The sequence below is a fragment of the Podarcis cretensis genome (assembly GCF_951804945.1).
Source record: "Podarcis cretensis genome assembly, chromosome: 11".
Lineage (NCBI taxonomy): Eukaryota > Metazoa > Chordata > Lepidosauria > Squamata > Lacertidae > Podarcis > Podarcis cretensis.
In genome coordinates this window covers 50,466,558-50,485,981 of record NC_137180.1, presented here as the reverse complement: position 1 = coordinate 50,485,981, position 19,424 = coordinate 50,466,558, and the positions used below count along the sequence as shown (strand labels likewise).

General features: G+C 44.9%; 1 protein-coding gene across 1 annotated transcript in view; it reads right to left on the bottom strand.

The window, feature by feature from the left end:
- The window catches only part of CCBE1 (collagen and calcium binding EGF domains 1), a gene marked incomplete at its 5' end in the record, with an annotated part of 148,648 nt that extends 130,329 nt beyond the window's left edge, over positions 1-18,319 (bottom strand). The window contains 2 exons of the mRNA XM_079995019.1: positions 17,839-17,919; positions 18,147-18,319. Coding sequence (XP_079851145.1) covers positions 17,839-17,919; positions 18,147-18,319 — 254 coding nt within the window. The remainder of the gene's footprint in view (positions 1-17,838; positions 17,920-18,146) is intronic.
- Positions 18,320-19,424: the final 1,105 nt, after the last annotated feature.

Below are 19,424 nucleotides of genomic sequence, written 5' to 3'. Positions count from 1 at the left end.
ACACAGCTCTGTTCTGGAAAGCAAGTGGAAGCAATTTCTTTCTGCCATTAGTGTGTTATGCACAGATACACACAATAGAACAGTGACACCTGGCTTGAGAGCAGTACATGTGAAAAGGATCTAGGAGTCTTGGTTGACCACAAACTTGACATGAGCCAACAGTGTGACGCAGCAGCTAAAAAAGCCACTGCAATTCTGGGCTGCATCAATAGGAGTATAGCATCTAGATCAAGGGAAGTAATAGTGCCACTGTAATCTGCTCTGGTCAAACCTCACCTGGAGTACTGTAGTTCTGGGCACCACAGTTCAAGAAGGACACTGACAAACTGGAACGTGTCCAGAGGAGGGCAACCAAAATGGTCAAAGGCCTGGAAACGATGCCTTATGAGGAACGGCTAAGGCAGCTGGGCATGTTTAGCCTGGAGAAGAGGAGGTTAAGGGGTGATATGATAGCCATGTTCAAATATATAAAAGGATGTCACATGGAGGAGGGAGAAAGGTTGTTTTCTGCTGCTCCAGAGAAGCGGACACGGAGCAATGGCTCCAAACGACAAGAAAGAGGATTCCACCTAAACATTAGGAAGAACTTCCTGACAGTAAGAGCTGTTCGACAGTGGAATTTGCTGCCAAGGAGTGTGGTGGAGTCTCCTTCTTTGGAGGTCTTTAAGCAGAGGCTTGACAACCATATGTCAGGAGTGCTCTGATGGTGTTTCCTGCTTGGCAGGGGGTTGGACTCGATGGCCCTTGTGGTCTCTTCCAACTCTATGATTCTATGATTCTATGAAGCCTACCCATTTACTTTCAAGATGGCAGAGGGAGTCTTTTCCCATATCACTGAACCAATGGAAAACTTTTAAAAAATAAATTTCTTTTCACCAGATAAAATACCATAGAAGAAAACCAGTCTCCAGGCTTAGGCAATACTGTTGCTTCCAATTATTCTGAAACTGTAGAAACTTATGCCAAGTGCTTCACATAAAGTTTCTAAGTAATCATACAACCACATCATGTAAGTATTACTATCAAGTAGGTCATGACTGAAGACAAGGGCTGAGATTGAAACCAGGGTAATCCCAATTCACATTCTTGGTTACTAAATTATGCCAACTCTCAACTCTAGCTCTTAATTATTCCATACCTCCTAACGAAAAGCTCAACTCTTCCTTTATATTACAGTGGTACCTTGGTTTACGAATTTAATCCGTTCCGGAAGTCCGTTCTTAAACCAAAGTGTCCTTAAACCAAGGTGTGCTTTCCCATAGCAGCGGGGGGACTCAATTGACAAATGGAACACACTCAACAGGAAGCAAAACATGTTCTTATTCCAAGGCAAAGTTAACAAACCAAAACACCTACTTCCGGGTTTGCAGCGTTCTTAATCCAAGTTGTTCATAAACTAAGCTGTTCTTAAACCAAGGTACTACTGTACTTCCATCTAGGGCCCTTGATTTGGTGTGAGGAGGCTGGTCTGGATATTAAGATGGGGTGTGAATTAGCCCTGATGTCATGATCAGGCCATTATCTGGTGAAGTTTGGTCTAGCAGCACCAGTCTCCCCCTTTAGGATGGAAAGCCCCCGGAGATTTATGGAATCAAAGGGATTCCTGATCATTTTGGAGTATGCTTTTATACTTAAGTAGACTTTCCAATGCAAATAAAGGTTCAGTCACTGCCACTGGAAGTTAGGTCTCCCAACTTTTGATAAATGATGCCACAGCATTCCTTGTTGTTGAGCGAATTAGTAAGGGAGGGAAAAGGAGTTATGTACTGAAATTCATATCTTAACAAATGAAGAATCTCAACCATCAGATCAGAAAGAGCTAAGCACAGCTATATCATCTGCTTTAACTAGAAACACACTGCTCCTGTTAAAGAACCGCAGTAGAACAAGCTGAAGGAACCTTGCTGTTGCACTTGGACCCATAACAAGATTGTATCATGTCTTGCTTTTGCTGTTGCCTTTGGAAAACAAAAAGGGATCTTTTATTTTCACATCATTTGCCAAAATGTATTACTACAAAAGTTTTGCCTGTTATTACTATATCATATGTCAGCATATAACCACAGGGTTTGGCTGGAAAATACTTTCCTATTTAAAACAAAATTAATATTGAGTATTAATAAATGTTTTTCAATGAAGCAACACATCCATCATTAGCCATCTCTACATCATACTGCTGCCAGCATAGTGCAATATTTTATTCTGAACACTGAGAAACAGAATGCACGACATAACTACGTGAAAAGCCAGGCTCTGTTTGTTTGCCTCCTTTATTCTTAAATCAGTATTAAGTGCCGGCTCACCCATGAGGCAGGAGGAGCCACCTGCCTCAAGTGGCACCCCTGCAAAGGGCTACACACCCATTCCACTATCCAGCTTTGTCACAGGTCTCCGTAGTCTCTAAGGGCAGAAAGGGAACAGCAGCAAACCTCTACAGAACTCCAAATCACCGAGAGGGGAGGCGGTCATCTCTCCACCCCTCCCAGCAGTGTGGCAAAGCCCCACTCCCAGGTGGGAGGGGGGATGCAGAAAGCATCTCACCCTGCCTACCGTCCCAGTGGAGAAGACTCTGAAAAGGCCTCCTTACGGAATTTGCTGTGGGATGTGATACATAAGTAGAAGTCAAGTACAACATTCCTTGTTTTCCTAGAGTGGACATGCAAGGGGATGTTTGGGCCAGCCAGTTGAAAACTTCCTGCTTCCTCCTGTGCTGGCACATACTTCCTCTTGCATGTGACTAGTGGTGGGTGTGACCTTACCTGTGCAGGTAACAAAAGCACAAGGCATGCAGCCATCTATCTCTTTTTGGCTTCCTCTCTTTGATGAACCAGCAGCTTTTTTAGCTAGAGATGATCAGCCAACAGAGGACAAAGGGATTACCTCCATATAGGATAGACTCACATGTATATATATCTGTAACTAAGTCTGCCTTCAGGGATCCAACTGTGAACTGATGATGTGAGTAAACTACTTTTATATATCTTAAATAAGATTGTGGCATGTTTATTGTTTTAAGAGGGAAATAAAGGGATCTTACCAGGAATCTGTATTGAGAAGCTTAATCAAGCTTGCAATCAGCTACCTGCTGTGCGTTTAAAGGGGAATGTTAAAACTCTGCTAAGTTATAGAACTTGCTAGCACAAGTTAGGAAGGATATCAATAAACAATATATCCTCTCCTGCCTCCCCGAACATTCCCACATTTGCCTACCCCATTATAGGGGTGGTAACAAGGCATTTTGCTTCAAGTGCCCAAATGCCTCAGGCTATCGCTGAGCAACTCTGCTCATATACAATATGGCATTAAAATGCAGGTTCGAATTGCGTCTGCCTCCAAGTCCCATATTTACAGAAGGAATGGCCTTCTAACGGAAACGCAAATGAGCTGCTTTATGATAAAATGGGGACTGTCTGTCTCACATGTCTCTCCACCCCACCCCCAGCCGCAATGGGAACAAATAAGCAGGTCACAAGAAGTCAAAGCAATATATCCCACATCTTATCATTACCACAGGAGGGAAACACTTGCGTAAAAAGGAGCTGGGAATTATCAGCCAAAGGCTAAATAAAGAGGACCCTGTGTGCATTTGCAATGAACAAGTTTAAGAACAAATCAAAACTTTGTAATACAAAACTGTGGAGATAAAATAAGTCTCCAACAGTATCCAGCTTCTGTATTTAGGAAAGCTTGTTTGAACAAAATGTCCTGCCTGATTAAGTTTTAACCGAGTCTTCTTCTTACAAACTGCAAGACCCTGGATTCACAAAGGATGACTCAGAACTTTTTTCAGAGAGTTTAGCATTTGATAGAGAATGCCTTCTCTACCCCTCATATCATACATTCCACCTGTCCCCACTATTAATTTTGGAAAAATTAATTCATTGTGGTTAAGCTTCGTGAAGTTTTGCGAATGATTTTGAAAAATTGTTCATTTATTACTTGTTTTTGTTCGGCAAGATTTGTTAGAGCTGTCACTTCTTCCCTTGACTCTAATGATCAAGGCTACAATCCTATATCCACTTACCTGACAGTAAACCTCACTGAATTTCATGGAATAACTTCTGAATGTACATGATTAAAGGTAAAGGTAAAGGGACCCCTGACCATTAGGTCCAGTCGTGACTGACTCTGGGGTTGCGGCGTTCGTCTCACTTTATTGGCCGAGGGAGCCAGCATACAGCTTCTGGGTCATGACTAAGCTGCTTCTGGCGAACCAGAGCAGCGCACGGAAACGCCATTCACCTTCCCGCTGGAGTGGTACCTATTTATCTACTTGCACTTTGACGTGCTTTCGAACTGCTGGGTTCACAGGAGCAGGGACCGAGCAACGGGAGCTCACCCCGTCACGGGGATTCGAACCGCTGACCTTCTGATCAGCAAGTCCTAGGCTCTGTGGTTTAACCCACAGCACTCCCTGCGTCCCTGTACATGCTTAGGATTGCATTATAAATATCTGATGGCAGTGGGGGGAGGGATTTCATCTTGTTTCAACTGCAAATGCATATGTACAGTACATGAGCTTCATGTAATGCACTTTTATTGTTGGTGTTGCTTTTAAAAATGTGTTTATCACTTTGGGACTAATGTAGATTGCAATAGATACATGTCTTAATAAATACAGAGCAGCCTGCCATATCACACCCAGCAGCTCATACAAAGAACTGCTGCCCCCAAGGATTGCTACCATAAGGTTTCTGCCCAGCACTGTTACACATTCTTGTAGATGCTTGTAATTTGTATGTCAGGTTCATTCCTTGATGCAGACCAGAATTCCAGAATCCTCCAACCTAAGCCTAGATTGGTCCACCACAGGATTTAGAGACAATTCTGGAAGGGGAAACGCCAGTATGTCTGCAACTGAGAAGAAGGAAAATACCCTGAAATGAACGTCTTCCATTAATAACCGTAGCCTCAGTCCAGCTTCTTATTTCTAGGAGTCTCAGGTCTCTGAACTCCACAGCAAAATCTGCTGTATTCATTTACTCTTTGCAATATAGCCAGACCTCTGCTGATTTAAAGGTCAGCGTTGCTTGTTCTCTGAATTACAAATATATTAAGAAAAAATATAATTTTTGCCCTACAATAGGGATGTTACAACTGTATCCCTGGTTTTCATCTGTGATACAACTGGGGGATACACTGCCATATTTTGCTAGGCCAGAACTCATCGGTAGATATACCAGGGCTGATCTTGCTATGGGATACTATGAATTGGTCACTTGAAGTGCCATTCATCAGGGGGAATTGAATTGTTGGTTGTTTACTTACCAACCACTCAAAGGCAACATTCACATGGTAAACATGATTGGCAACATGACACCTGTGGATTTACATGTGACCCTTCCCCTTCTCGTGTCTGATGAATTGTAGCCAAAAGAATAAGTTGCGGTCTCTACTTGGTTGTGGGGTGGGGGGGGGGGTGCCCAGGAAGGTTTCGTTGCTTTGTAAATGTGCCCACGGACTCAAAAAGTTCAATGACCCCAGCAGTAAACCAAAATTTATGGTTTACTATGAATATGGAGATTAGGATGAATTCAATTTAATTCCCATCCTTCACCATAAGGTCCCAATGATTTAAAAAAACAAGCACACCAATATTAACAATTTCAAATCATTTACGCATATATGTGTTTGTGTGTGGGGGGGTGTGTATATATGTATATCAGGTGTGAAAGAGGTATGTCTTCAGCATATGACGAAAACCGCATAATGAAAATGCCAGACGCAACTCTGTGGGGGAGGGAATTCCACAACTTAAGGGCTGCCGAAGAGAATTCCCTCTCCAATCCCCCAAAATTGCTGAGAGAGGTGGAAGTACCAAGAGGACCCCCCTCTGCTTATCTTAAAACCCGAGAGGGTCTGTAGAGAAGGAGGTGGTCTTTCAGATATTGAGGTCCAAGTCATTTAGGGCTTTGCACTTTAATATGAATGTCTTGAATTAGGCTGTCCTGTTCCTGCCCATGAAGGACACATGCACTTTCTCATGCATAAAGAAGCCAACAAACAAAAGGTGCAAACTCAGCAACAAGACCAGAGCAGAAATTAATCCAGACAGCCACAGATGCAGCAAGGAACAAACCTACTCAAGAGAGGCGTTTCAAGGTTCCCTAACCGCAGCTCAGAAACAAGGTCAGGGTTGAGGATTTTGTGATCAGGAGCAGAGACTGCACAAGAGCATGAAGTTTTCCCCAGCAATTGGCTCCACTTACCCACCATGTTTTTAAAGAGAGGTAGGGACAGTTCAGCTACTTGCATATATACCTGTCTTGCTGAAAATTCCTGGCCTGGCCTGCTGCCGCCTCTTGATGTGCACCTCAGAAAGGCAACCTTGGCTTTCCTCCACCCCTGACAGCTCAGTCCATGCTGTGGAGCTCCCCTGCCCCTCCATCTGGCAGAGAAGTGGCCTCCCTGGCTGTGATGGCCTGGGACTCGGACTCGGATGCTGAACCTGAGGGATCCCATCCTGCACAGGATTCCCCACCTCCAGAACCAGCTGAGCCAGGGCTGGGGCATGAGCCTGAAGGGTCCTCACCTGTGCAGGATCCTCAGGTGCAGACATCAGCTGAGTCTGCTCTGGCTCCTGAGGTGATGGAGGACCCATTGCCTGCAGGTGCTCCACTCTCAGCCCTGTCAGAGGAAGCTGAGGTTGCCTCTGGGTCCGGTAACCTTCCAGCCTCTCCTGAGCTGCAGAGCCTCAGGGCAGAGAGGAGGAGGGAACTAAGTTCCCGCAAAAGGAGTGCTTGCTTCCAGGCCAGGAGAGGCGAGTCACCAGAGGATCGGGGCTGCCCTATGCCTCGGGTCAGATAAAAGCCGGCGAGCCCCAGTCCCAAGTTGTGGAAGCAACATTATTGGTTGCTAGTTCCTGCCTGAACCCTGTCCTGCTTCCCTGCCTGAGCTCCTGACCCGCCCTGGCTCCCTGCTTGAAAGCCTGTTCCTGACTTCACCCGACTCCCTGCCTTGCACCCAGCTTCAGCTACTATGGACTGCCTCCACGCTGAACCTTTGACCACAGACCGGACTTGGACCTCGCCTCTCGGGTAACCCATGGGACCAGCACACTGGCATTGGGTGGCCATGCCTCCTCACCCTGAGCCAATGAAGGCAAGGGGGCTACGAAACGTCCAAAGGGAGAGGGCCTGGCTCCAAGTCAGAAGCTTGAGCAGGAAAGCTCTGGTGCACACGGCCTCTTCCTCCCACTGTCCTGCTCATCAAAGTCCTCGGGGGAGGCTATGAGATGGCCCCAGAAACTGGCAACTCATTCCTCCCACACCACGAGCAACACAAACCACAACCCCTGATTTAGCTTTATGTCCAAACTGGGGTTCATGATTTGTTACTGCTGACACAGAAGATATTTGGGATGCCAAGAACAAACTTTGGCTTCATGTCACGGTTTGTATGGAGAGAAATAAAGCACAATCCTCAGTTCAGCAGTAACACTAAGCTGGGAATCATGGTTTGTTGCTCCTGCAGGGAGAGGAGTAAACTAGGAGCCCATCTGCACCATTCATTGTAAACATGCTAAGAATCCTTTACAACTAGCGAGGGGGATCAAGGAACAGCAAAGACACGTTTTTACTAATTTGGTAGCAACCTACCAAATTATTATTCTGGAGGTGCTCTTTCGAGAACTTCAGCTATGAAAAGCTCAATGTTACCATGAAACTGTAATATTACATTCCCTACATGCAATACAGAGCACAGACTAAAATGTCAAAAGTAGCAGTAGCCGCAGCAGCAGTAAAGATATATGTCTTACACAGATACCTGTAGCAAAAGCTCGTCTTGCATGCATGTGGCTAAAAGACTTGTTGTTTACACACTACTTTATTTACTTAAGAACAAGTAGACTGCTTAAATATGTAGCACGAGGTAGATATGTATTCCATAAAAAGGTACTGCCAAAAAGCTTAACTATAATTTAACAGATGTTCTTAGGCACTCTTGTGAAAATAAAAGGCAGCCTTTCAATAACAAAATGCAAACTAAACCAAACCAGAACGCGAACTCAACTTACTTCAAGTTCTCAGGAAACATGCAGGGAGTCAGACTTCACCATTTACTCACAAATGTGCAAAGAGTCAACCACTAATTTTGACAGTTATTTTAATTATAATAAAAAAACCCCCTTAGAAAACTACCATAGCACACGTTGGCTTGACTCAAATTCAGATCACAACACAAGCCAAGGATTTTGCTTCATGGCCTTGGAAGAGTTACACTGCACCGTCCTTGGCTCTTTATCTGTAAAGCATTGACAGAAATGAATTATTTCACAGGGTCCCTGTGAGGTAGGTAGAATGCCACCCACCTCTATGGATAGGGATTGTGATGATGTGGAAATGCCCCATGTCATATTGTACAATAAGCCAAAATGAGACAATACAGAGCAATACTTTCAGATGTAATCACTCTGAAATTTCCTTGCACATGGTGATTTTTGGCTGCTATCCACAAACCACTAAAGCCAACAGAATGACTTAGCCCCAGAGAAATGTAGGTAGCTCAAACACAGACATGCAGGATCAAAATGGTTTCTAAGTTGTGCTTTAGTGAGTATCATCATGAACAGTTTACTATCCAGTTTGTCAGCAATGTAAGCCTATTCATAGCTCATCCAAGGGTTTCTTCCACAGCTATAAAAAGTATGGGTGTCATAAGCATTTGTGGAAAGGTGAACAACCAATTTGAAATGCCATAGATAGATAGATAGATAGATAGATAGATAGAGATAGATAGATAGAGATAGATAGATAGAGATAGATAGATGATAGATAGATAGATGATGATAGATAGATAGATAGATAGATAGATGATAGATAGAGATAGATAGATAGATAGATAGATAGATAGATAGATAGATAGAGATAGATAGATAGACAGACAGACAGACAGACAGACAGACAGACAGATAGATGAAGGTCTTCTGGCCAAAACAATGTGGGAGGCAGCAGTTGCAAGTTACCAGTCTCTACAGCCACAACAGGCGCTGTGATTCTCCAGTGGTCTGACTTCACCCCCGAAGGCACACTCCATTGTCTCTCGAGACAGACGGATGCCAACAATAATAAGTAGCACTGTTGTGTACTAGTGTTGAGGCTCTTTGCACTAGCACTTGTGCGTTTTCACAGAATGGTCTTAAATAAGTCTATAGTCCAAATGTAATACTTCCTTCGTTGATTTCTCTCCCACATTAATAACATGAATTCACACATAGTATATAAATAATGTGACAGAGACTTTTAAATATGTTTTTGTGCAGTTGACTCGGAGCTAATCCCACTGGAGCGATCACTATGATTCAAAGTACCTCTAATACATTAAAAGCTTTATCTTTGGGGGAAGTGGATCAGGTTACGCAGAGGAGGTTAGTAATAAGATATCTTGCTTGGTCTTTATTTAGGAAAGCAGGTCCTCGTCACCTGACCCTTTGCATTAATCTTTAGCACTTGAAAATCTAGTTCGTTATCATTCTGGTCATCCTTTGCAAAACTTGTTACAAAAAAACCCTTTCCTGCTTTCCTCGTTAACACGAGCTTTTCCAAATCTAGAGAAAATAAATCAAAATAAGATGTTCATTATTCTGCAAGCAGTTGCTAAAATTTGGCAAGTGCTATATATAATGCAGTACCAATGAACAAGAGATCTGTCCTTACACCGCTAGGATGCTTCCCAGGAAAACATTGGCTACATAACACTAAGGCATTGCTTTTCCACAATCAGACATAAGGGAAATTAAAATGGTGGTTTGACACATAACGCTTGCTATATGTTCTGTTTCCCAGGAATGCCCTTCTCTAGGGTCAAGAATCCCTATAAGTCTTATTCAGTAAAGGTCCCCTGCAATGTTGTTTAGTGCTTTCCTCCTTGCAGTTTCTGTCCCTTTTATATCATGAATTGCTCTTTTCTTTACTTCCATGTTCTCTTTCATAGTGAAATGGTGCTGTTTCACTATAACAGAAAGAAAGGGAAAAATAACGACAGGAAAACCATCATTAACACACACACCCCTGAGGTACTGAAGCCGACTAATTAAATTAAGGAACAACTCATCACTAACCCCACAGGAATAAATAGGAAGCAATAGAAAGGGCAGAATGTGTCAGAAGGACATTTTTTAATCAAAAGCACCATAACACATAAAAGCCTTAATACTTTGTGCATCACATTGGATGGGAATTGCAACTGAATTTTACAAAAATGGTTGCCAATGACAGTTTGTGATGCACTCCCAGAGCCTAGGAGTGAATATCTGCTTGCCTTCTGGGCAGAACACAGGAGACACAATTACCCATCCCAGTTAACTCTGTTGTTTCTCTGTTTTTAAAAATGTTTCTCCAATGCCATTTTCACTGACCTCATTTATCCTGCAACACCCCACAGGGAACAAGAACTATTAGTACTTAGATAAACTGCTGCAAAGCACTCAGAGCCTGTTCATGGCATTGACAAAATTTTGCCACTGGGTTTTAATGATTCTGAGTGAGATTTATTATCTGTTTTATTTTGATAGCTGGCTTTTGCTAATTAACCGTGGTGGTGCTTTATGTAAGTCATTTTGAGATAATTTTACTAATAAAGGGACCCCTGACCGTTAGGTCCAGTCGCGGACAACTCTGGGGTTGCGGCGCTCATCTCGCTTTACTGGCCAAGGGTCATGAGGCTAGCATGACTAAGCCACTTCCGGTGAACCAGAGCAGCGCACGGAAATGCCGTTTACCTTCCTGCTGGAGCGGTACCTATTTATCTACTTGCACTTGACGTGCTTTCGAACTGCTAGGTGGGCAGGAGCTGGGACTGAGCAATGGGAGCTCACCCCGTTATGGGGATTTGAACTGCCGACCTTCTGATCGGCAAGCCCTAGGCTCTGTGGTTTAGACCACAGTGCCACCCATGTCCCACAATTTTACTAATAAAGGTCACAAAAAAAAGTTAAATAGGGGGCAGCCTGATGAGACAATATGTCCTGATAACTGCATTGGCTGCCAGGGAACTACCAAGCCCAATTAAAGGTGATGGTACTTGCATAAAAAGCCCTATTCACCCTGGGACCCAAGTAACTGGAACAATTCACCCAATATCAATCATTTCAGGCCATATGATCAGCAGGATACGTCATGTTGGTGGTGCTACCTACCACTGCTGCTCAGTTGGCATTGACCCATGACGGGGCCTTCTCTGTGGTGGCTCCATCCCTGGTCAGCTGTGTCTGTCCCCCTCATTGTTAAGCATAAGGAGCAATTGGGAGGGGGGGAGTTTCCTGCTTACTCAGGTATCTGATAGCTGAAAGACACTGCTGTTTGCAACCTTGAAATTAAGTATGAGAGTATGTGATTGTTTTTAAACAGTTTTTACATGTTTGTAGATGTTTTTAAATACATTTTTATTTTATTTGTAATTGTATTGTTTTAACATTTTGATGTTTGCTGCTCTGGGCTCCTTTGGGATGAAGGGCAGGGTAGAAATTTAAACAGAAATTGAATTCCGCTCTGCATATCATTTTTACATCTGTGGGTTTTTAAAAAGAAGTCTTTAGTATGCACATTTCTGCAAGGAATATCCCCTAATATATTGCTTTTTAATGTGCATTTCTCCCTAATACATGCATTTATGTAGATACTATCTGGCTGGAGAACTGCAATGCAAAATTCAGAGAGGTGCTTGTTTTGAAAGATAGCTGTGTTTTGGTTCACATAATGTTTCAGCAAGTGCAAATTGGATAGGTTCACATTAAAATATAAACTAAAGCAATTTCCCCCCACATAACTAACCCTACAGCAGAAGAACATATGGAGCTGTAATTTCATTTTGCCACACAGATCCAGCTTTCTCTAAACACTGAACATCAACAGAGGCCAAAGGACTTAGCTTGGGAAAATGACAGACCCTTTCCAATGTTAATCACTGCTGTCTGCCTGGATTTAGTTAACAATTTTTATAAACAGCATGCAACCATTAAACCAGTCATACGTCTTCTCAGATGGCCTGCAGCAAATGTTTACATGTATAATGCAATCAGCTGCTCTTCAGGCACACGCTACGTCTCAAAGAAACACATTATCCTCGAGCTTTAGCACCAAGAGTACACCACTTTTGACAGCCACATAACATGAGCCACAATCAGGACGTTTCTCACAATCCTTCTAGGGTCATCTCAGCATAAGAGACTCTACCAGACACACATGGCACTGAACTGTTGACAAAGCACCATCACAATCACAGCACAAATGTGGCAAAAGTTTCACACTCAGCCAGTGCAGCAAACAAAGAATTACAATTTTTTAAGAAGATGCTACAGGATCATGGTTTCTGTTTATCTCCTATGTGGAAGTCCTTTAAGCTTCTGACCACATCCCAATCAAATACAGATTCAAGTATATACACTTTCTGACAACTGCATAACAAATACATCTAAACTCTCTCAACACTTAGTGAACATTTTATTAACTTGTTTTACCTGATCCCCAAAGCCCACCCATTATATAATAAAGAAGTGGTTTTCCTTTTCCATTCTTCTCTTAATTAGTGGCCCTTCTTGGTTATGCAGAGCTTTTTCTTTTCATGGGTCTTTTTCCCAATTTCATTGCAAAATGAAGTTTCATGTTAAGTGAAATTTGTCATCCTTATTTTACCATGTACCATTTTGTCAGTGGAAGTTTCTTCCAAGTAAACACACATAGGATTGTGCTGCACAGATGCAAAAGTACTAAAACACGGAGTGGGCTCCTCACTGTCATAAGGCATGTCATAAAGGCAGAGGTAGCTAACCTGTGGCTCTCCAAATGCTGCTTATCACAGCACTGTCAGGCAAGGGATATCCAGAGGGAGGAATTGACTCTTTATTGTCAAAAGTCCACTTACATGTTAGGAAAAGGCATGTCCATCAGTTCATCAACTCTCAGATACTCCTAGATGGGCACCTAATGAGGCAGTTGCCACAACAGAAAGGCCCACCCCTGACCTTGGCTTAGGTATCTCCCCCACATGAGCTGCACATAAGCAGGTGAAAAATTACCCCTGCGTATAGCCTTCTGCTCTCCGCTTCAGCCGTCTTTTAGACCAGGGAGACAGCGGAGCAGGAGAGGTAGGGGCAGGAGGAGGAGGTGTGCAAGCCCTTGAGTTTCCACCAACCTGACCTCTCTCTCCCTCCTCCCGCACCTGTTCTTCACCCTCCAATCCTGCAGCTTCTCTTGCCTCTGACTCTCATCTCCTGGCTGTTATAGATTCGCCCAGTTCACTAATCCCTTTTTCCAAGTGGGTCTCCAACCCACCTTCTCCCAGTGCCCACTCATCAGTATCCAGCCACCACTCCTCAGTGTCCAGCCAGTCCCTGGCCTTGCTGGACTACAACTCCCATCTTCCTCAACCAACAGCGTCAATGATACACCATTATGGATTTTGTAGTTTAGCAACATCTGGAGGGTCCACAGGCTCCACAACCCTGTAATGATGGGATTAGTAAATAAATCATTAGCCGGCATTGCTATGTGTTTTCACTCCTTAACGCTTTTGCTTTTTATTATTAAAATGTGTTATTAATTTTTTTTAAATATATTTAGAATTATTAAAATGTGTCAATGTTCCAAGGCACTGGAAATCTAACAGCACCCCTGCCAAATAAATTGAAGTAGCCTTTCCCACAAGAAAGCAAGATGACCCAACCAGAGAAGTCCCTTATAAACTATGCATTCATTGTCACGCAGTTCATGAAATCTTCTTGCATGTTGAACTTCAGAACTGCACAGTTCTCTACAAACCAGTATGGTCATGACGCCTCTAGTTTCTGAGTCAGGGAAGGCCACATGCATCAGCCAAACAAGAGCAGGTGGCAGGTGAGTTACAGAATTTTACATGCATATTCACTAAGCGCCATAAACTACTGCACCATATTTGATATATATTTCTCCAATACTAAAAGGCAAGATTGTTTATCTTGCAATCGCTCAGGGCACATTCAGTTTTTCCACACAGTGATCTTCACTTCTGTAACATTTGCCTAGGCATTGCTGTAGACAGTGTAGAGGTTTCTCTGTGTTTTGCCCCAAAGGCTGAGAAATAAAGTAATGGTTAGCCCATATCTCCTTGCACCGACTGAGTAGTGACAGAGTATTTGAAAAAGCTATTCTACCAACCCATTTCTGCCCAGGAAGGAAGAAGTAATTCCTTTCTATCCCTGGGGGGAAAACCGTAAACTACTACAGCTGGTTTTTCAGTGTCAAACCACGGCAGGTCATCAGAGCAATAAACCAGCACTAACCTTTAATGATGAACATACTCTAAAACTGTGGTCCTCAGCACATCTACATCTATCTTCCACACTTAGCAGGGTAAACCAAAATTTGCTGAGAGCTGCAGAAAATCTTGATTCCTTAGTTACGCTTATTATACGCATTTGCAAACACATCATTATTGCATTCAGAGTTTACATTTTAGGTGAGCACTAAAAAAAAAATATTAAAATGTGTGAAGAGCTTTTAGAGAAATAAGTTCATGGAAATCAGCGAGACTTGCAGCCAGATCCTAATCATGTCTAGACAGAAATAAATCACAGTGATTTCAATGGGGCTTGCATCCTGGTGAATAATATTAGGAGTGCAACCTTCCTTCCAAATAAGTTTGTTTAGGTCCGCAGTACAAGCCATCACTATTTCTTAGAGATACCAAAGGGTTCCTGTATCAGCAATGGCACTGGGGTTGTGTAAACACTCAGGGTGAAATCCCAGAGACATTTTCTACTGCAAGAACACCATTTCAGTACCAGAACACAGAAACTTCAATAGGGCAGCTAGCAAGATTCAACAAACTCCAAAGACCTAATCTTGCTTATATTTAAGGATAAAGGGTAAAAAAAGAAAGAAGGGAGCGTACAGCAACATGCTTTGATTCTTTATTATCAGCATTATCAAAACAGGACAAACAGCCGCTCTCCTTATTTAATCTTAGAAAGGGAATGTATACCTCTAGTATGCATGCTTACTTCACTAACCTATTTAATTATTTACTTAATGTGTTACTCTGTAGCACCCGGGTTTTTGGTGCTCCTGTTGTAACCAGAAATAATAAACAATGTGGTTTGAAAACCAGGGGAAGAGGAGAGCAATCTCCCTGCTCATCTTTACAGAAACTTTTCCCCTATGCATGTGAGGGCATTACACATTGTTGTCTATGGTTGCATGCTCAAATACATGTGGTCAGATGCTCACAGCACACCACTAAAGACCGGCCTTCATGCCTATGCACACAAGCACCATTTAAAGTATTGCAAACAGGCTTGTTAGCATTGTATGCCTGCACTTGCAGAATCAAAAAAGGCACCACTGCAGCATCACAGTAAATGTATGCAGGAATTTAAGCCATAAATAACAACCCCCTTATATAAGATTGCCTGGTATATTGTTTGTTACTGAGCTTATACTAGGCCCAATTATTAATTTCTAAGCAGAGTAGTTCTGGGATATACTCCAGATTTGAAACAGTAAACACTGGCTTAAAGTGTGGAAACTTGTGTATGTAAACACGCACCAGACAAATGCCAGGGATCCAGAGGCAATCAAGGTTTCTTCCTTGACACTCAACTCTTCCAAGTGCCCCCCACCTCAATGGAATTGCAAAGGCTCCCTTCACATTTTATAATACAGCTGAGCAACTGGAAGTCTCAGGGTGCAAAGAGAGCCCTGCCCTGAGATGCTATCTCACATAGAGAGAGAAAGAGCAGCCAACCCACAAGGAAGGGAGATGTACAGAAGCGTCAATGGCTGAGGAAACAGAACTTGCTGGCAGCTCAGGGGTAGGGAACTGGATCCACCTCGCAGGACAGATTCCTAAAGACGCACACATACCCTGTGGCCCCACTTTGACAAGCCAGCAGAACAATGCACCTGTCAACCACATGATGTCCTTATGGTGTCAGGTGATAGACACCTGGCAAATAATGGCTCAACCCAGACACCTGGCTCAACCCAGGGTACCAGACCAGGGTTTGGCACCCCAGGCGTCTGCCAAGGCCCACAGCCCAGAACAGCCTCCTGTCAACCCTTGAGGCCCATCAAGTTCTGTTGCTGCTGCTACTTCTTCCTGTTGCTACCTGTTCACCTGCGTGTTCTCTCTCCCTCCCTCTCTCTCTCTCTCTCTCTCTCTCTGTGTGTGTGTGTGTGTGCGCGCACCTTTCCCTTTCTCTGGGCAGTGGTGTAAGAAGGAAAATAACACTCTGCACAAGCTCAGGGGTGTGCTTTTAAACACCATGGTCTCCCAGGTGCCTCAGTTAACAAGGCATCTTGTGAAGATCTGTCTTTTTGCCTAACCCAGAAGATCTAACTCTGCTATTTCTGATCCCCCATTCTTCTCCGTTTTACTGTTTTTATTCTACTGTTTTATTTATTTTTAGTGTTATCCTTGCTACCACTTGACACTGCCCTTCTTTTGTTAATACTAAGCGATCATATTAATATATTGATTTCAGCAGGAATATATTAATTTCATGCCTGACCTCAGCAGGCATTTTAAGTGAATTCTGGTTGTGTAGTTTAACCTTTAACCTCATTGTACTATTGATTTCCTTGCACATCACAGACAGAGACGCCTGTGATTAAGTGGTCTACAAATAAAACAGTAAAAATAAATGCTTTTTAATGAAGATATAAATAAAACAAGCGTCTGGGGCCCAGACACGTGGTGGGAGAAGAAGCATGGTTCCTGTGTGATAGATAAGGTTTGGGTTGCCATACTTCAAAATGTGAAAAACCCGACACATAAGTTGAGCTTTTTCTTTGGCAAAGTTGCTGAGTTTTTCGGGGGGGGGGCGTGCAAATTTGAAGTTTCTGAGCTATTTTTAAGGAAATTTGCCCCCCAAAACCGACACTTCCAACATGGGTTGCCATATGCCCGGGTTTCCCCAGACATTTTTATCGATCTGCAGACATTTTCCCTGGACAAATCCCGGATATGCCCAGGGATTCCCAATATCTATATTAGGGCTGCCATACGTCTGGAAATTACCGGGATTTCAAAGGCAGAATTGACATGGGGGGGGGATTTCTGAAAGGATTTCTGGATCTTAGGCAAGTCAATCGAAAAAGTATTTGGCATTTGTGTGTAAAAAAGAAAAAAGAAACCTCAAGAACATTGGAGGGTTTCCTCAAAAAAAGCTTAATAATTTCGGTGGTTTCCTTAAAAACCAGTGGTGTCCTGGTTTTTACTTTTTGAAACATGGCAACCCTAATAGATAGATATATAGATAATATTATACACACACACACGAATGAGACGTATGGTGCCTGAAAAATCAGAACTCCTATTAGAATAAACAAGTTCCGTTTCAAATACTGAAATACTAAATAAGATGGATAACAATGTGTCACAGAAAAAGAAGCTGAAAATTAAAGGTGTGTGAAAGAAAGTAATAGAAGTGGAAAGAAATTGCAATCCAATAGATTGGAAGTCTAACACAAAGGTGGGGTGAGGGGTGAGAATGGGAAAAGGAAGTATCTGTGGGATTGAGTGTGGGTATGTCTGAACATTTTGAAGGATTGTATGAAATGTATGTTTGTAACATGTGTGTATTAATGCTGAATTATTTTAATAATAAAAACTTAAATAAAAAAGAGAAGTATGGTGCCTGTGTGAGAAATATATGTGTGTGTATGAGGATATATTTGGGGGGGGGGGTTCTTCAACTAGCCTCTGCCCGCGAACCCCCCACTCCGTTTTTCTCCTCAGCGCCTCAGGAACCCCCGCGCAAAGGCGCGCGCAGCCCCGCTCGCTCCGCCCTGACGGCGTTGCGGCGGCGGCAGTAGGCGGGCAGGCAGGCGGGCGGGCGGGCGACCGGCGGCGCGGACTGACCTGAAGCAGGTGGCGAGCTCCCCGCTGGGCTTCAGGCACGGGTACTTGGTGGTGGCCACTTTGCTCTCGGAACAGACCTCCCTGCGAGGAGGAGAGAAAGAGAGAGACCGCGCTTAAACCGTCGCCTGAGAGACGTCCCAAGTCCAATTCCCTTCACGTCTCCTCCGGGGGCAGCTCCGGCCGTCGTCGGAGCCGGGGCGCGGGAAAGAAGGCAAGCTGAGGAGACGCGCGACAGGCCCTTCCCTCACACCCCGCGCCGCCGCCGCCACCACCACCGCCCTGGCCCTCCAAGCCGCCGCCCCACCCACCTGTCGCTCTCCTCGGGCTCCTCGCGGTAGGTCCACGCATGCCCGAGCGCCGCCAGCAGCAGCAGCCCCAGCAGCAGCAGCCAGAGGCGCAGCACGCTGGGCGACGTCGGCGGCGGCCACAGCGCCAGCAGCAGAAGGCGCCGGGCACCTCCGCCGCCGCCCCGCAGCACCATCGGGCGGCCTCGCGGCTCCCCTGCGCAGCGCCCGACCTCTCCGGCTGCGTGGCGCGCTCGAGGGCGCGCGGAGAGAGAGAGAGAAGAGAGGAGGGAGGGAGGGAGGGAGGCGGAGGCGAGCGGGGCCCCCTGCGGCGGGAGCGAGTCACTGGGGCCGGCGGCGTGACCAGCAGGAGGAGGGAAGAGACATGCAATGGACGGCGCTTGGCTAGGCGAGGAGGAGAGAAAAGAGGGATTGGGGGGGGGGGGGAGAGGGCGACCAGATGCTTCCGAGAGGCGACCTTGGGTTGCTTTGCTCGCCGAGGAAGCGGGGGGGGGGAGCGGGAGAGACGGAGCCAGATGTCGCCGAGGGTGGCGACCCCAGGAAGTGTCGGGGGAGATCGGCTTTCCCCGCGAAGCTCGTGGGGCAGGAGAGAGGAGGGGGAGAGGACAGAGAAAGGGGTCGCCAGCTGGTGCACGGAGAGGCTGCCTGTCGGACGGGGGCTGGGTGGGTGGGGGTGTTTCCTTCCCAAAGCGACGCGAGAGAGAGGATTCCGGTGTTACGAGGTTCCCCTCCACACACACACACACACACACAGTTCACCAGGAGATAGGAGATAAGAGGGATGGGGATCTGGAGGTGGGGGGGGTGGCCCGTTGTTGCGCAGAATCTGGGGCAGCAGCAAAGGAGAAGTAGCTTCTCTCACTGGGAGGGGGGCGGAGACAAGGAGCCAGGCTCCTCGCAGATTAAGGATGAAAAGGAAGGATAGAGGTACATCAGAGGAGCAGCATAGGAAGCGATCTAAAAGTTGTGGGTCAAAACTTGGTTTCTGTCTAGCCAAGAGATTGCGGGTGGGGTGGGGGGAGAGATGTAGGGAGAGCATGTGCACAAAGGGAGGAGGAGTATCCAGCTATGGCAGGATGTGGGACAGGGGTTTTTTTGTGTGTGTGTTTTTTACAGCTACTACCCAACCTGCTGGTCAAGTTATAGTCTGACATAACCATCTTTCCAGGAAGGAGCGGGAGGGGTTTTCCAAAGAAGGCCAGGCAGGAGGACACAAAGAACCTGGAGGTGGATAGAAGAGAGAGCCAGCTATAACAGGAGGAGCATGTTCCAAGGCAGCCA